General features: G+C 43.8%; 1 protein-coding gene across 13 annotated transcripts in view; it reads left to right on the top strand.

The window, feature by feature from the left end:
* SEMA5A (semaphorin 5A) overlaps positions 1-14,587 on the top strand; it is a 474,025-nt gene that overhangs the window by 315,649 nt on the left and 143,789 nt on the right. For all 13 annotated transcript variants that reach the window (XM_077879611.1, XM_077879602.1, XM_077879610.1 and 10 more), the window contains 2 exons: positions 8,663-8,948; positions 11,994-12,129. In XM_077879611.1, the coding sequence (XP_077735737.1) occupies positions 8,663-8,948; positions 11,994-12,129 (422 nt within the window). The remainder of the gene's footprint in view (positions 1-8,662; positions 8,949-11,993; positions 12,130-14,587) is intronic.

Genomic DNA, 14,587 nt, shown 5'->3' on the forward strand with positions numbered 1-14,587 from the left:
CACTTTAATGATGTTCCCTATGCATTAAATGGACTCTTTGAGGTATTTAAAATATAATGATTAACCTCTTAATGATTAAAGATAATTTACTTGGAGAGAGAAAATCCTCTCTGTGCTTAACTCAAGGAGAAATGGTTGTCCTAACCGTGAAGACAGGTGCCTGGTGGAGGAGCGCAGCGCTTCTCCCTGAGAGCAGATGCCGCCTCTCAAAGCTCTAGGCATGGCCATGCCAGGGTGACTCTTTCGGGCTCATCCTGGTGACAATGAGTTCACTTTTGGCAGAGTCTAAATAGCACAGTCACTAACGGTGTGAATCATCTGCTCCAGGGGCTCCCTGGATGGGCAACATTGCTAGAGCAGGAATTTCATAAATTGGAAGCAGTGTTCACAGAACAAGCAAAATAAAGACAAGTGGAGCCTAGGAATTTGTGTAGGAAAACTCAAGTCTTTATCAAGAAGAAGCTCAGTAAAACCAGAACAAAAATCACGATTGCATAGTCAGCAGCCTAGTTTTATATGTTACTAAACAGGCATCTGGGGAGATGCTGAAAAGGGGTGTCATCGCGAACAGTGGGCTTCTTCAGCACTGCAGCTGTGAGGCTAAAGCCTGACATCTAATGTGTGAAGTTTCAGCTGGCTAGGATGATGAGTCGTGGGCTTAGAGCATGTGAGCAGTCGGCTGACGTGGGACCCAGCACGATGAGCCACCGTTTCTGATTGGCGGGATATCAGGCAGATTGTCTGTCTTGTGTGGGATGCAGGTATACTGGAAATTGTGTTGTAAACCAAATCTGATTATCTTTATAGGGTTGCAATGGCCATTTCGAACTTGCTGGGTAGATGGGAGACTCCATACACATGCCTTCAGTAATCCTCCACAGAATCCTCCAAGGGAGATGACGCTGTCCTTAATTTACAGATGAGCAAGCTGTGGTCAAAGGGACTAGCTCCCTGAGCCAGAGCCTCTAGGCAGATGTGTACATGAGCCAGGGTTTGAAGACACACCCACTCCGGAGCTTGCATCTTTGCCCCTCCACATGGTCCCTCATCCCATTTGCTTCATCCACATCTTAGGAAACAGCAACATCATAACCTGCCTCCATCTCCCTCCTAACATACACATTTTTTTAATGCATAAGCTACCATGGAGGAGGGATAGGAGAACCCTGGAGTTTAGGAGGATTTCCTTTATTTGTGAAAGCTTGCAAAAAGAGGTGAGATGAATGGGGATTATTAAACCCAAAGTAGAAAAGCCTGTGACATAATTTAAAACAGCCCTTCATGGGCACAAAAGCTTGTTAAGTGACATAAAGGAATCGGTTCTTCTGGTGCTCTTTGCAAGCAGTGTCATGTACTGATGGGTCTCTGTGCTGAATGCCTGAAAGTAGGGGAGTACAGAACCCCTTCAGTCTTGTGGTGACAGCTCTGTACTCACCAGTCAGTCATTAGGACTTTCAATTTACACATTTCAGAAGAGAATGGATGAATAAGCCCTTCTTTCCTCCACCAAGGCATTATGTGGCCAAAGGCACAACGATATACACTAAGTCATATGGAGACCTGCATCAAACAGAGCAGAAATCCACACGGAGAAGTTGTGTCCCATTAGAAAGAAGACAATATATACTGTATGGAAATTTTCTAGTACTTAATCACCAGGCAGGAAAACGCTTCAATGTATTATTGTCTAGACATCATGAGCGGTTTCCTTGCGACAGTCCTAGGTCACTCCTGCCTCCCTGGCATGATTATAACATTGCTTCCTGTCCCTCTCAAAAGTGCTCCTATTTGGCTCATAAATCATATCGTCATCCTGTTTATAAATCCCCAGGTCTATGTGTTTCAGTAAATTTGTCTCCAAATTATTCTGTTAAACTCTTTGCATCCCCTCAGTGGCCTCTCACGTTTTATCTGCATGGCTGCATATTAGACAGTTGACTCTGTTCTTTGGGCTTCTGCGTTGCCCTGGCCCAGGTCAGCTCAGGAGATGAAGACCACAGCATCGTTGAAGTTTATGTCTTCTAACTGCATACTCTTACAGCCCGGTATCTTTTTCCAGTGAGCTCTCACATATTTTCCTCTTCCTCTTTAAAACTATTTATAAACATTAAAATAGTTCTAAGATCTTTGAATTCAAGTTATTATTCCAATTAAAAGAATTCCTCTCAGCTTTGATTCATGATTCTGCAGGTTAAATGATTCATTCTTAAAAGAAGTGAACCACTGCTTTTAAAAGAGAATCAAGAAAAAATGAGCATAGTAAATTGAAACTTTCCGTTTTGTAAATGTTTAAAAATGCATATTTGTGAAATTAGTTCGAACGAATTGAGCCTTGGAACATGTGGTGTGGGAGACGCTCTCAGGAGAAGGGAAAACCTGCAGAGGCTCTGTGCTTGGAACAGATTGAGGGGGAACAGACGAAGGATGTCTTTGTCACTCTGAGCGAGAACGTCTAGACGACAGCCAGTTAGTGAAACTTCTCTAGACATAGAGGGGGCTTTGGGGGACAGTCTTGGCCTTGCAGGGTGAGCGCTCGTGTAGAGGAGCAGATCTCATTCGGAGAGAGATGGCACAGGTCTACTTGGTACTGGTTGCTCCTGCTGGAATCAGCAAATGGTGCAAAAAAATGTTCATCAGGTCATATTCCCCTTGAAGCAAGAAGGAATCAAGTTGGCTGGGACTCCATTTTTGGTTTTATGCAATGGTTTTCTTTCTGCCAGGTGCTCAGTGAGCGAAGGGCTTGGGGATCCAAGGCTGGCCTCACCCCACTATTACCTGACCACTGCCACCCCTCACACACAGGAGCCTGCATCATGAACTTTTCTTTAAAACTCCTCGGTGACTGACTCTCCAGGGGCACTTGACATCCCTGCTCCCGTCTGGATTGCTGTCCTGGGTTTTCCCCTGCCCGGCTGATTCCTTTATTCCAACACGAACTTCATTCCATTCCTGGCCACTGGTTGGGTGTCCTCTTAGTCCTCTTAGCTGGTGTCTCTCCTGCTTTTGGCCTGGCGGTCCCTCCCCAACCTTACATCTGCCTTTTTTCTGATCCTCTCCTTTCTGATTCTGGAATTCACCTCGCTGCTGCTGGTCATCATTGTCCTTGTCATCATTGTGATTACTTGTTGGTCTGTGTTGTTGGTTTCCTCACACTGTCCCTGAGGACATGAGCTCTTTCAGTTACCGCACACGCAGAGCTCAGCACTGTCCCCACCGTAGGTGGTGAGTAGCTGATGACGGAGGAGGACTCTATCTATAGCACCTCCACTATACACTATATCTGGTGCCACATCTGCTGAGGGGAACAAAGGCCCTAATTTGTTACATAGAATGCAAAGTTGATGATGTAGCTTTTTAAATAAATACTGACTATAAGTTTACCAATATATGTGTAAATATTGATTTACATACTTTGTGTATATGCATATTTATTATATTTTAATTTGCACATACAAACGCATGGTGATCTACATTTCGATGATTAGCAATTAAGTGCTCGGCACTTGTCATGCATCACCTTTAATTCCCCTAATGATACACATTGGGTGGGGTCACCACCACTCTAAAACCGGACACAGAATCTGTGCTGTTAAGTGACTTGACTAGTTCACGCAGCCAGTAGGTGGAGGTATTGAGCCATATATACATATGCCTCGGTACCTTATGTATGTGTACGTGGGACACACGCACAGACACGCATAGACACAAGGACACCAAACACACATGTATTATCTACCTATCTGTCTGTCTTCCTTTTACTGGAAATCTTCAGGAAAGCTTTACTATGTCAATGGCTTTTAAACCATATTGTACTTAATTTAATTTTAGTGTAATTATCCATGCTTACTAGATACCGGATGAAATTAGTTTACTTTGGACCACTCTGCAGCACGTTTTCATATCACTGTGACAAGGGGAAAATGTGCACAGTAAGAGGGCGTATGAAATCTAGGAAGATATATGGAAATGTTTTGGGTTTTTTTTGTTTGTTTGTTTTGTTTTGTTCTGGTAGTGCCTGACAGCAACAAATTAGAGGATTTAAAAAAGCTGGCTTACTGTGTCATGTCTAAAGATTGTTTCCATTCATTCTTTCCTTTTTGTGCAATGGGTTGCTCTTTTAAAAACTCAGCATGGCTTTATTTATGTTTCTCCAATTTTGATCATCTTTAAGCTTAACATTTGTGTGTTTGATAACATTTGTGTGTTTGATAATTCATTATAATTATGTGAAGTTCTACTAAACATAAATTATTAAGAGGGAAATCAAGAATAAATCATGAAATAATAATTATAGGCACCATTTATTGGGATCCTACTGTGTACCAGTCTCTTGATCCTTAAGGCAAAGTAGGTCTTTTGTGACCTGAATTGTCATCCAGGATAAAAGAGCCCTCCAGATGTCCATGGTCCAGCCCAGGATTTCAAGCTGGGATGGTCAGAGGCACAGCCCATGTAGGCTCCATGCCCAGCCCTCTTCCAGTCAGCTTTTGATGAGTGTATTACAAACTGGCTGTTGATTGAAAAAAAGATTTATGATAGATGTTGATTCTAGTAAGATTTTTGTAGAGCTGACAGACTGGAATTCCTTTGTGTCTTCAATATCCATGGGCATTAATTTGGACAAATAGTTCTATATCAAGAGCTTGTACGTGATCTGGTCTGTCATCTGACTGAACCACGGGACATGAGGCGCCCCCAGACTGACAGAGGAGGTGTTGCCTTAGAAAGACTACAGAATGGAAGGATCCATTTGGATGTTCAGCCTTTGGTTTCACCTGGTCAAAGTCTTCTCAAAAATGTTGAAGCTTTTGTTCTTTTCATTACTCCTATTTATTATCTTATGGCTCACTTCCCTTACCCTGATCTGCATTCTGCATGGTCACTGATAAGTAAATGTATAAAATGAAAGTTCCTATGTCATGAAACATATCTGCTCTTATGATATGACATATTTTGTAAAATGCTTTGTAATCCATAACTCAAGATGTTTTATAAACATGAGAAAAAACAGCTTCTCCATGCATATAATTATAATAAGCTGCCATATACTCATGTCTGCTTTATTATTTTTTTTCTGAACTGGCAGCACCTTCTATTCGTGTGTCGCTCTAATGACAATAAAGAATAAAGGACCTCTCAGATCTCTCTTTCACGCACTTATATTCATTGTAGGCAAGAAGGCGAGTGCCTGATTTATGACTTGTTCAGTTCACTCAGGAGTGACAGATTACTAGTATGTGGTGAATTGCATTTTAACAAGAGACAGAACTTAAATAATGAGAGGGAAACAGTAGACATCTTATTATACTGCCTGGTGAGAGTCAAACATCTCCTACCTCCGGGGTTATATCTATAAATGCAAGAGATATTTGGCTGTCTGTCTACCAATTATTCCAGCTTTTTTATTGTCTTTGGAAAAGGAACAGGATGCTGGCTGACTTTCAAAAGGCTGTGCTTTCCAGGAAATGGAGCTTCCTGGTTTTACAGCAGGTCGCATCATCAGGGACCCATCATGGTCCTAAAGGGCCACAGTGGGACAGCAGGATGTGTTTCCAAGTGTCAGTTAGTTCCCTGTCTAAATGGACCTGTAACGGGTGGTGAGTTAGAAAATGGCACACACGACCCACTGAGCATGCATTCTTCCCCCATTTGTACTCAGTAGGAAAAAAAGTGTTTGAGCGTTTCTGTCTGAAGTGTGCTTTGTCACCCTATCATACAACTATCTCAAGGTGGTTTGGAGATACAGTGGAAGTCTGCTGTGGAGAGAGGAAACTGTGGGCCGGTCTGCATGGCATTGGCCAGTGTCCCCTCCTAGGAGACATCCAAGTGAAGCTGTTCATCTTGAGCAGATGATGGACATGGAATAGATGTCCTAAGTGTCACTCCCTGGCTCTCTGGGGCGGTGGTGGCACCTCTTGAAATGTTGTCTCTGGAGTTGGGCAGGTGCTTCCCAGCAGCACTCTTGCCTAATGAGCCTTTGGATTATTGGCTCCTTCTCCCACTTTTTGTTGCCCTGTCATTCCTCATGTCTCTAATAGCAGCAGGGTAAATTCAGTCTGGACACTTGTCTTCTGGAGTAAACCTGCTCCCCACTCTGGTTTCTAAACCACCATCCCGAATACTAAGTTTTGTGAATGTTATGAATATAGTCCATTGTTCCTTTGTAGCGCGTTGTTTTTTTCAGGGGAGTGCAAGGCTAAGTGCCTAGGCTCTGAGGTCAGATGGTCTGGATTCGGGATGTAACCCCCTCCCGAGGCTCCCCACTGCTAGTTGTGTGAACTTGGCCATTTTACTAATAACTAGTAACACAGTACCTACCTTTATGATGCCTGTGAGTTTAACGAGCACAAGAATGGGAGCCCCGAGTGGAAGCCTGGCGCAGTTGCATTAGCACTCTGTAGATATTTTTTAAGTTACAGACTCAGCTCTGACTGGAAGAAACCGTGACAGATCTTTTTACCTTTGCAGCTTCTCATTTCCTCGGTCCAGACCTCCTAGAGACATACACTCTGGTCTTCAGGCTGTTTGTCCTCAAATTGGTAGCAGGAATAGGTCTTTGTGAGGGTGTTGATAAATGCTGTGGCCTCTGCCCACCCCTCATCCACGTGTGTTGGTGATCATAGCCCCAAGCTGGACACTCCAGTCCTGAATCCTCTTTCTTTGCTTTCTCCATCTTATGTAAGCTTTGTGGTTGTTGTTTTCATGATAATCATGATGATTTTTATTGTTTGTTTTTAGCAAAATTATCAAATTACAATTTTGTTTTAGAGCCTGGGTACAGGGCATATTCTGAACTGATTTAGCCTTCTCTTTAGAATTAGCCGTATAAGTGAATATTTTCTTGAGAAACCAACCAAATAGTTTTGTAATTGTTCCGTATCTTTGCTTTTTGGGGTCTTCCTCAATGAGTAATTCTCTTTTGGAAGCTCAGTAAACACAGGTTCAAAAACATCCGCATTATTTTGCTGAATGTTCCCGAAACCCAGGTCACCTCCTGCTTCTCTGTGAGCATCTTTCTTGATATGAAAGCTTGCTGTACAGAAAATATGTTTGATTTCCATTTCATACACTTTTATGCAATCTAGTTTCCTTTATACCCATTTCAGGCTAACATAATAGTGATCTACGAGGATGTTTGACTGTGAATAAATGACAAATAGTCCTTATTGAAGTCTCTATTACCTGACGTGCTTAAATTACTGAAGAACAATATCACGGACCAAGAAGAACACATTGCATGCACAGCTTACACAGCCTAGACTAGTTGTTACATTTTTATGATGTAAAGTTGAATTAAAATGAGGCATTTTGTGATGATATCTAATATATGTGTTAATTGAAAACTGGTAACAGTTTTTGGGATGGAATAGTAGTCATCAGGATTACCTCCATGTTTATATTTCAGACCTGAGGTGAGCTTGTTGTGTGTCTCACTTTTAACAATGATGGGTTGTCTTGTAGCCAAATGTACTTTTAGTTGTCCTGCCAGTAACACATCTGTTGGTACAATCTGATTGGATCTGGCAAAGTACAAGGCCAATTGAATTGCCCCCAAAAACTAATTGTCCCTGAAATGTGTCCTTGTGGATATAGTTGTTGTGTGTGTCTTTCCATTAATTTTGAACACAAAAGGTTATTGCCATATTATTGTAATGGCACCATAAAATTCAGACACTTGCTAATTGAATAGAAAACCCCTGGCAATAGAGGAAAGAGTAAAAACCAAACCTGGTTATTAGAATTTTTTAAAGATAAATGTTAGGGCATATCCATGTTTGAAAGAGTATCATTTCTACCCTGAATGGATTCAAACAAGAAGCTACAAAGATAACACTTTGAATACTATTTATGAAATTCATTTGACAAACTAAAATTCCTAAGCTCCCAGTGGGCTTGGTGATAAAGTAAAGGTTTTGCCATAATCTTGTCATTTCTGAATCCTTATTTTTAAGCTAATTATGAGACCAGGAAGCTGGAAGGCATTGACCCTATCTCCATACACTCCCCTCTTCTACACGGATTTCCCAGCAACCCAGAAATAAGAAAATGAGGCTTGGTCCTCACAGTGATGTGGTCACCATAGTAACTGGAATTGCTAAAGAGAATTCAGGACACTAACCTGATAGTCTCAATGTTTGTTTCAGGTTTCACAAATGAAAACCATCTTCACGTTCTCACTAAAAGCACATAAATTATGTCAGTCATATGTATTCAAGTAAGATCAAGGAATTTTGTCGTCTTCTATACAAACATGATAATAGACTCCTATATTCTCAATCACACGTATGTTTAATCTCATTTTGCCCCACTCTCTCTGAAGGTCACATGAGAATATACAAGTAACTAGTATGTGTTGCTTTAAAGTGTATCACAAAACCCTGTTCTCCCCAGTCACACATTAATGTGTGACTCAAGTGCGGCGTTAAATCAGGATGCTTTCGTGTGACATCATGTGGGCGATTTCTTGTCACCTGGAACTTCTGTCCTGAGTTCTTCCCTCAGCGCAGATCATGGAGCTGTTCCCAGGGATCCCACTCGTCCCTCAGAACCTGGGTGGTGTCTGCACGAACCCATATCTCCTTGGAATAAATAACCGAGGAGGTAAGACATAAAGAAACATCATAGGAACATTTACATGTTTCTTCTTTCCTCTGATCTCCAGAACCAAACTTCGTGTCATCTTACGACATTGGAAATTTCACCTACTTCTTTTTCCGAGAGAATGCCGTGGAGCACGATTGTGGGAAAACTGTGTTCTCCAGAGCTGCCCGGGTCTGTAAGAATGACATCGGGGGCCGGTTCCTGCTGGAGGACACCTGGACCACATTCATGAAGGCTCGCCTGAACTGCTCCCGGCCCGGGGAGGTCCCTTTTTACTACAACGAACTGCAGAGCACTTTCTTCCTGGCCGAGCTGGATTTGATCTATGGCATCTTTACCACCAATGTGTAAGTAACTGGAAAAAAATTTCTTTCCCTGCTCTTCTGTTCATTGTGAATGAGCCTACTGTTCTCTGACCTTTGTGGTTGCAAAGTTGTTTTAAAAGAAATCTTTCTTATTTTACTGGGCTAATGGCCAAATAAATGTTTGAGTAGGAATTAAATATTATGCGACAATAATGTGATTTCTGAAACTGGTATTCGGAAAATACAGTGAAATGAAAAAGTTTCAATCTATTCCTTGCGTAATTGTAGCATCAAATTACTTTGACTATAAATTTCTCCTTCCTGATGTGCCAGTGTGTTCTGGGCACTTTCTGAAATGCTGGTACATATCAGATGCATTTTTTTCCCCAACATGCAAGTCATGCATTTGTGCAGAATGAAAGTAGTGTTGTCTGAAGAGTCTGATCTTTGAGATAATGTAACTCATGCCTGAATCCCTGCTCAGATGTAAAATGGACATTCTCACTTTCCTGTAACTATGTTTTAACCCTTTGTTCCAGGAGATGGTTAACTTGGGCAAGCATTTCTAAAATGATAATTATACTTTTAAAATATAACTGAAAAAAATGATAGCGTCTTTTTTTTTTTTCTTGAAGGGAGATACTCCTAGCTCCGGAACTGACAAAATTTGGTTGAGGGAAAGCACTTGATGTTTCCTGGTCTTTCGTTCACTCTTAGCCTGGAGGAGTGTGTTGTGACCCACACTTATTTCATATTCGTAGCGCATGTGCCCTGCAAGGGCGCACAGGATCACAGGCCACCCCAGGAGTGACAGTTAGCCTTTTCATACTCAGACAAGGTCTGGGTTCCCTTTTGCTGGTGGTAATGCTGGTCTGCAATGTGGGTTCTGCTTTGGACCATCTTTGAAATCTCTAATCGGGTGGCCTAACAGTCTGGAGAAAACCTAGATCGGGGTGGGTTGAAAGTGCTTATAACGGGGTTGGGTGAGCAGCTGTCCTCGGGTGTCTGGGATTGCCCTGGCGTCAGCCCTGTGTCCCAGGAAACCTCACAGTCCTGGGAGAATTGGGGAAGCCTGTCGAAATTGCTAGAGACTCACTTCATCTGCTCTTCCTTCCCTGTTACTCTTTCTCTCTGTTCTTTCCCCTGCGGAGCTTAAGTGCTAACAGCCGCTCGATAATAACATTTACTCCAGAAGAGTCTTCTTTCTGACATGAAGTTAGAAAAATAAGACAGAAATGGAAGGCTCCCCACCCACCCCTGCCCCACTATGACCATCTTCATTGTAAGCCTGCTTTTCAACCCTAGAGGTTATTTTCTGTCTTTGATAAGTTTCTTTTAAAAAATCAATTTATAGTTTCTCAAGTTGATTTGCTTTCCAAAACCTGGTTTCAGAAATAGTGTTGGCGGCACAAGATGGATGTTCAGTTGCTGAGTTGACATCAATTTTATACACAATGGGAGCTTGGCTTACTTAGCTGTTCATTCCCCTGGCTCTGGGCAAAAATGAACAATTTAAAAAGTTATATAAGTATCGCATCTGGGCCATTCCAGTGGTGAATGGTCAATTCAGATACTCGCAAAACCAGGTTTTAGACTATTTCAGACCATTTGTTGAGTCTTGCAGATCCCCATCAAGTTGGAAATCACCCAGTCTGTAGCAAGTATACTAGCAGAGATAGAATCGCTGGATCTTCCCTTTCTCCCTCCAACACCTAGTCTTACCAGGTCTTAGGAACAACTTTCTAATACAGCCATTTCGAATCCCACAATATACTCCATCTCTCCTCCCCCTCATATCTCAGCCTTGATCTTACCTTCTGGACAGATGACTGCATTTTTTTAAAGATTTTATTTGTTTATTCCTGAAAAACAGAGAGAGAGAGAGGCAGAGACACAGACAGAGGAAGAAGCAGGCTCCCTGCGGGGAGCCCGATGTGGGACTCAGTCCTGGGACCCTGGGATCATACCCTGAGCTGAAGGCAGACATTCTACCCCTGAGCCACCGGCATCCCAATGACCACATTCTTTAAAAGAATTGCTCCAAATTGAAAAAGTGAACGATCAGAGACGGCCAGTTGTTGCCTGGCTCTACATTGGGTGGCTGCTTTGAGGCCGAGCTCCCGGTGCTTCTGCTCTTGGTTTTGGTTGGCCTCTGTATACTCATCATGGCCTCTTAGCACTGGGAGTGGGGATGACGGTCATCGTTCTAGCTCCTTCTGACCTGGGACTGTATGGTTGTCTTACCCCTTTGGCCATGGGTTGGGCAGCAGGAAATGGGATACTACTGTAGGGTGGGGGTCACTGCAGCCCTTTGTTCCCAGATGTCTAAAAATGGCGACTCACAGATGGTAGAAATCAGAGCTGTGCTCGAAAATGCAGATTTATTTAAGCAGACAATATTTTGCTGTTAACACACTTAGTGAAAGGGCACCGAACTCCTAGGAGCCTCCCATTTACAGCTCCCTCTGCAGAGCTTGAACTCTGATTTGAGGTTTCAAGATTTTCCTCCGTCAAGTTTTTCCCACTGACCCTTTGAATTTAAAATGCTTTTTAAATTAAAAAAGGAATAAAAAAATGTGAATGGTCTCTGACAGGTACTTTTTGCAAAACGCTTTTAGTCAGTTATTATTTGAGGGGTTGAAAACACACACAGCTCTGTGAGGATTTGAGAAGAGCAGGAGCAGTGGGCCCCACTGGTGTCCAGGAACTGGGTGAACAGTGGGGTTGAGAGCCCCCTGGACTACAGGGAGGCTCCAGCCCCTACAGGAAGATGCCTGCTTCCTCCAGAATTTGAAAGGCCTAACATGCAACTCTTCACAGTCCTTTGTCACCCTCCTTGTGGCTGAGTGGATTAATCCCATCTGGCAGGATTAGAAGTGTCATAACTGCTAAATAGTCTCGCTTCTACACTGAAGGGTTTGTTTTCCACAAAGAAACCACGGAGACGCCCAGTCATGTCCTCAACTTCCTCCTCACGGTGCTGCGGAGCCAGTGGTCTGGCGGTCGCCCAGCAGGCACCTATGCTGCACAGCGTCCTTGTGGGGCTCTCTGACCGCGTCTCCCCCCATTTCTTCCTCGGCCCCCCAGGAACAGCATCGCTGCCTCAGCCGTGTGTGTCTTCAACCTGAGCGCCATCTCCCAGGCCTTCAACGGACCCTTCAAGTACCAGGAGAATTCACGCTCTGCCTGGCTGCCGTATCCCAACCCCAACCCCAACTTCCAGGTAATATCTGGGGGCCCAGGGCCACTCCTTCCCCAAGAAAGCAGAACCCCGTGTAGACGGCCTGGCACAGTTGAACCCCCACACACACCCCTGAGTGTGCACAGTGCAGCTGGGAGCCCCCCAGCCGTCGCGGACAGGCCCCCACTCAGCTTGGCTCATGGAAGGGGGCCGAGGCCTTTTGTCAGCCGAGGTGCCTGGGCCGTAAAGGAGCTTTTTGTTGGCTGGAACACCCGAGGCCGCACTGAGAAAGGCCAGCATAAAGCAGCAGGCTGGGAGTCCAAGCTTCAATTAGTGCTAATGGTGGTGGATTCTGTGTCCCCAGAAGCTCTGATCCCTAATGAATGACACTGTAGTGAATGGAGCCCAGGGCACAGAGCAGTGGAGACACATCAACAGAACTAGAGCACTAATTGGTGAATGTGGCGAGATTTCCCATCGGGGTGAGCAGGATGTGATGGTACAGCCTGGGGTGGGGCGGTGGGGGGGGGGGCGCGGGAGTGGGCAGAGCAGATGGTGGCCGTTTGCTTATGAATCACAAAATTACAGGATGTTTGAGCTATAAGGGGCTCTGTATGTCATGTACTCTCCTCTCCCAATTTCAGAAGAAGCTGAGACCCAAAGAAGTTATTACTTTTCTCACATTTGGTCGGCAGCCGGTGTATTAGTCTGCATGGGCTGCTGTAACAAAATGCCCCTGACCAGGTGACTTGAATAACAGACCTGTGTTTTGTCACAGTTCTGGAGGCTACAAGTCCTAGATGAACTCTCAGACTGATTCAGTTTCTGGAGCGCTCTCTTCCCTCGCTTAAATGTGACTACCCTCACCCTGTGTCCTCATGTGGCCATTCCTCAGCGAGTGGGGAGAGATACTAATCCTGTGGGATCAGGACCCCACACCTGTGACCCCATTTAGCCTTAATTATCCTTAGAGGCTCCATCTTCTAAGACTGCCACACTGGGGGGTTGGGGCTTCAACCTCTGCATTTTGGGAGGAGACACACATTCAGTCCACAACAGCGGGCTTGCCTTGAGGGCCTCCCTTCTGACAAGAATGCTCATAAGATCGCCGTCATCCTCAGCATGGGTGTAGCTTTTAGTACCACCAAGTGCTCGTCATGATGCATGCTGGCCACGATGCCATGATCGTGGCCATTGATGTCCCCTTGGACAGAGGGGCGCCAAGCCTCAGTGCCGATCATCAGGCTGAGGACACTGTCTGCTTAGCAGCTGAGCTGAGATCTCAGACTCGGTCCCCAGCTGCAAAGCCCCAACATCTTCCATCTAAAAGACCATTCATTAGCACGAGTCAGTGCTAGAACGTCTCCTGTAGCCAGGCTTCCGAGCTCTGGTTGGTTTATCATCTCAATACATCGTACCTTCTAAGAAAACTGGAAATAAGAAAAAATTCAATTATTTTATACTTTACTTAAGACTAAGCCAGAGCCATTCAGCTCTTGTCATTTTGAAAGAGGTTTCTTTTTTTTTTTTTTTAACTTAAATTTTTATTTTTATTTAAGAGCATGGAATTAGCAGCAAATGGGTGGTTTTTACATACTCTTTACCATTTGCTGGTTTACTGGAACATTCAGTTAGCACCCTCCATCTCTCATTCTCACTGATCAGAAAAGGAAGGTGGGAACACAGAGGCACAGGATTATTTTAGGGATAAACTTTGATAATATTGATTAATGTGCCTTGCTAACTGTAGAATATATTTGAACAAGATGACTTTCAGGGACCATTTACTGTGTGCCTTCTGGGTATCACACATGGTGTTAATGCTTTATTATATGCTTGTTACCGTTCGTCTCCCCAGCTCTGTAAGGTGGGCATCATCTTCCGCACGTTAGAAGTTGGGAAACCAAGTGATTAGGTTTATATGTATTACGCCAGCCCTGCTGCTAAGAAGGTTCAGTACTAGACAAATTCCTATTACAGGTGAGGTGAGCTAACAGTTTAGTGGAACCGAACCTGCAGTAGCTCCAGCTCCTCATGGCATAGACAGCTTATGTCATTATTAACTGAACACTGATCCTTTGCCCCTCTGCTCTTTGCATTGAATTCCCCTCTGCCCCCAATGCTGGGGCGGAACATAACTGTTTAGGAAGGCCCTTTGTGAAATCCTAAAGGTGAAATAGATCATTCCCTTTAAGAAAATTCTTTGTTGGGGATTTACCACAAAGATACAGATGCAATGAAACGCCGGGACACCTGCACCCCGATGTTTCTAGCAGCAATGTCCACAATAGCCAAACTGTGGAAGGAGCCTCGGTGTCCATCGAAAGATCAATGGATAAAGAAGATGTGGTTTACGTATACAATGGAATATTCCTCAGCCATTAGAAATGACAAATACCCACCATTTGCTTCGATGTGGATGGAACTGAAGGGTATTATGCTGAGTGAAATAAGTCAATCGGAGAAGGACAAACATTATATGTTCTCATTCATTTGGGGA

This window comes from Canis aureus, chromosome 31, assembly GCF_053574225.1.
Source record: "Canis aureus isolate CA01 chromosome 31, VMU_Caureus_v.1.0, whole genome shotgun sequence".
Taxonomy (NCBI): Eukaryota; Metazoa; Chordata; class Mammalia; order Carnivora; family Canidae; genus Canis; species Canis aureus.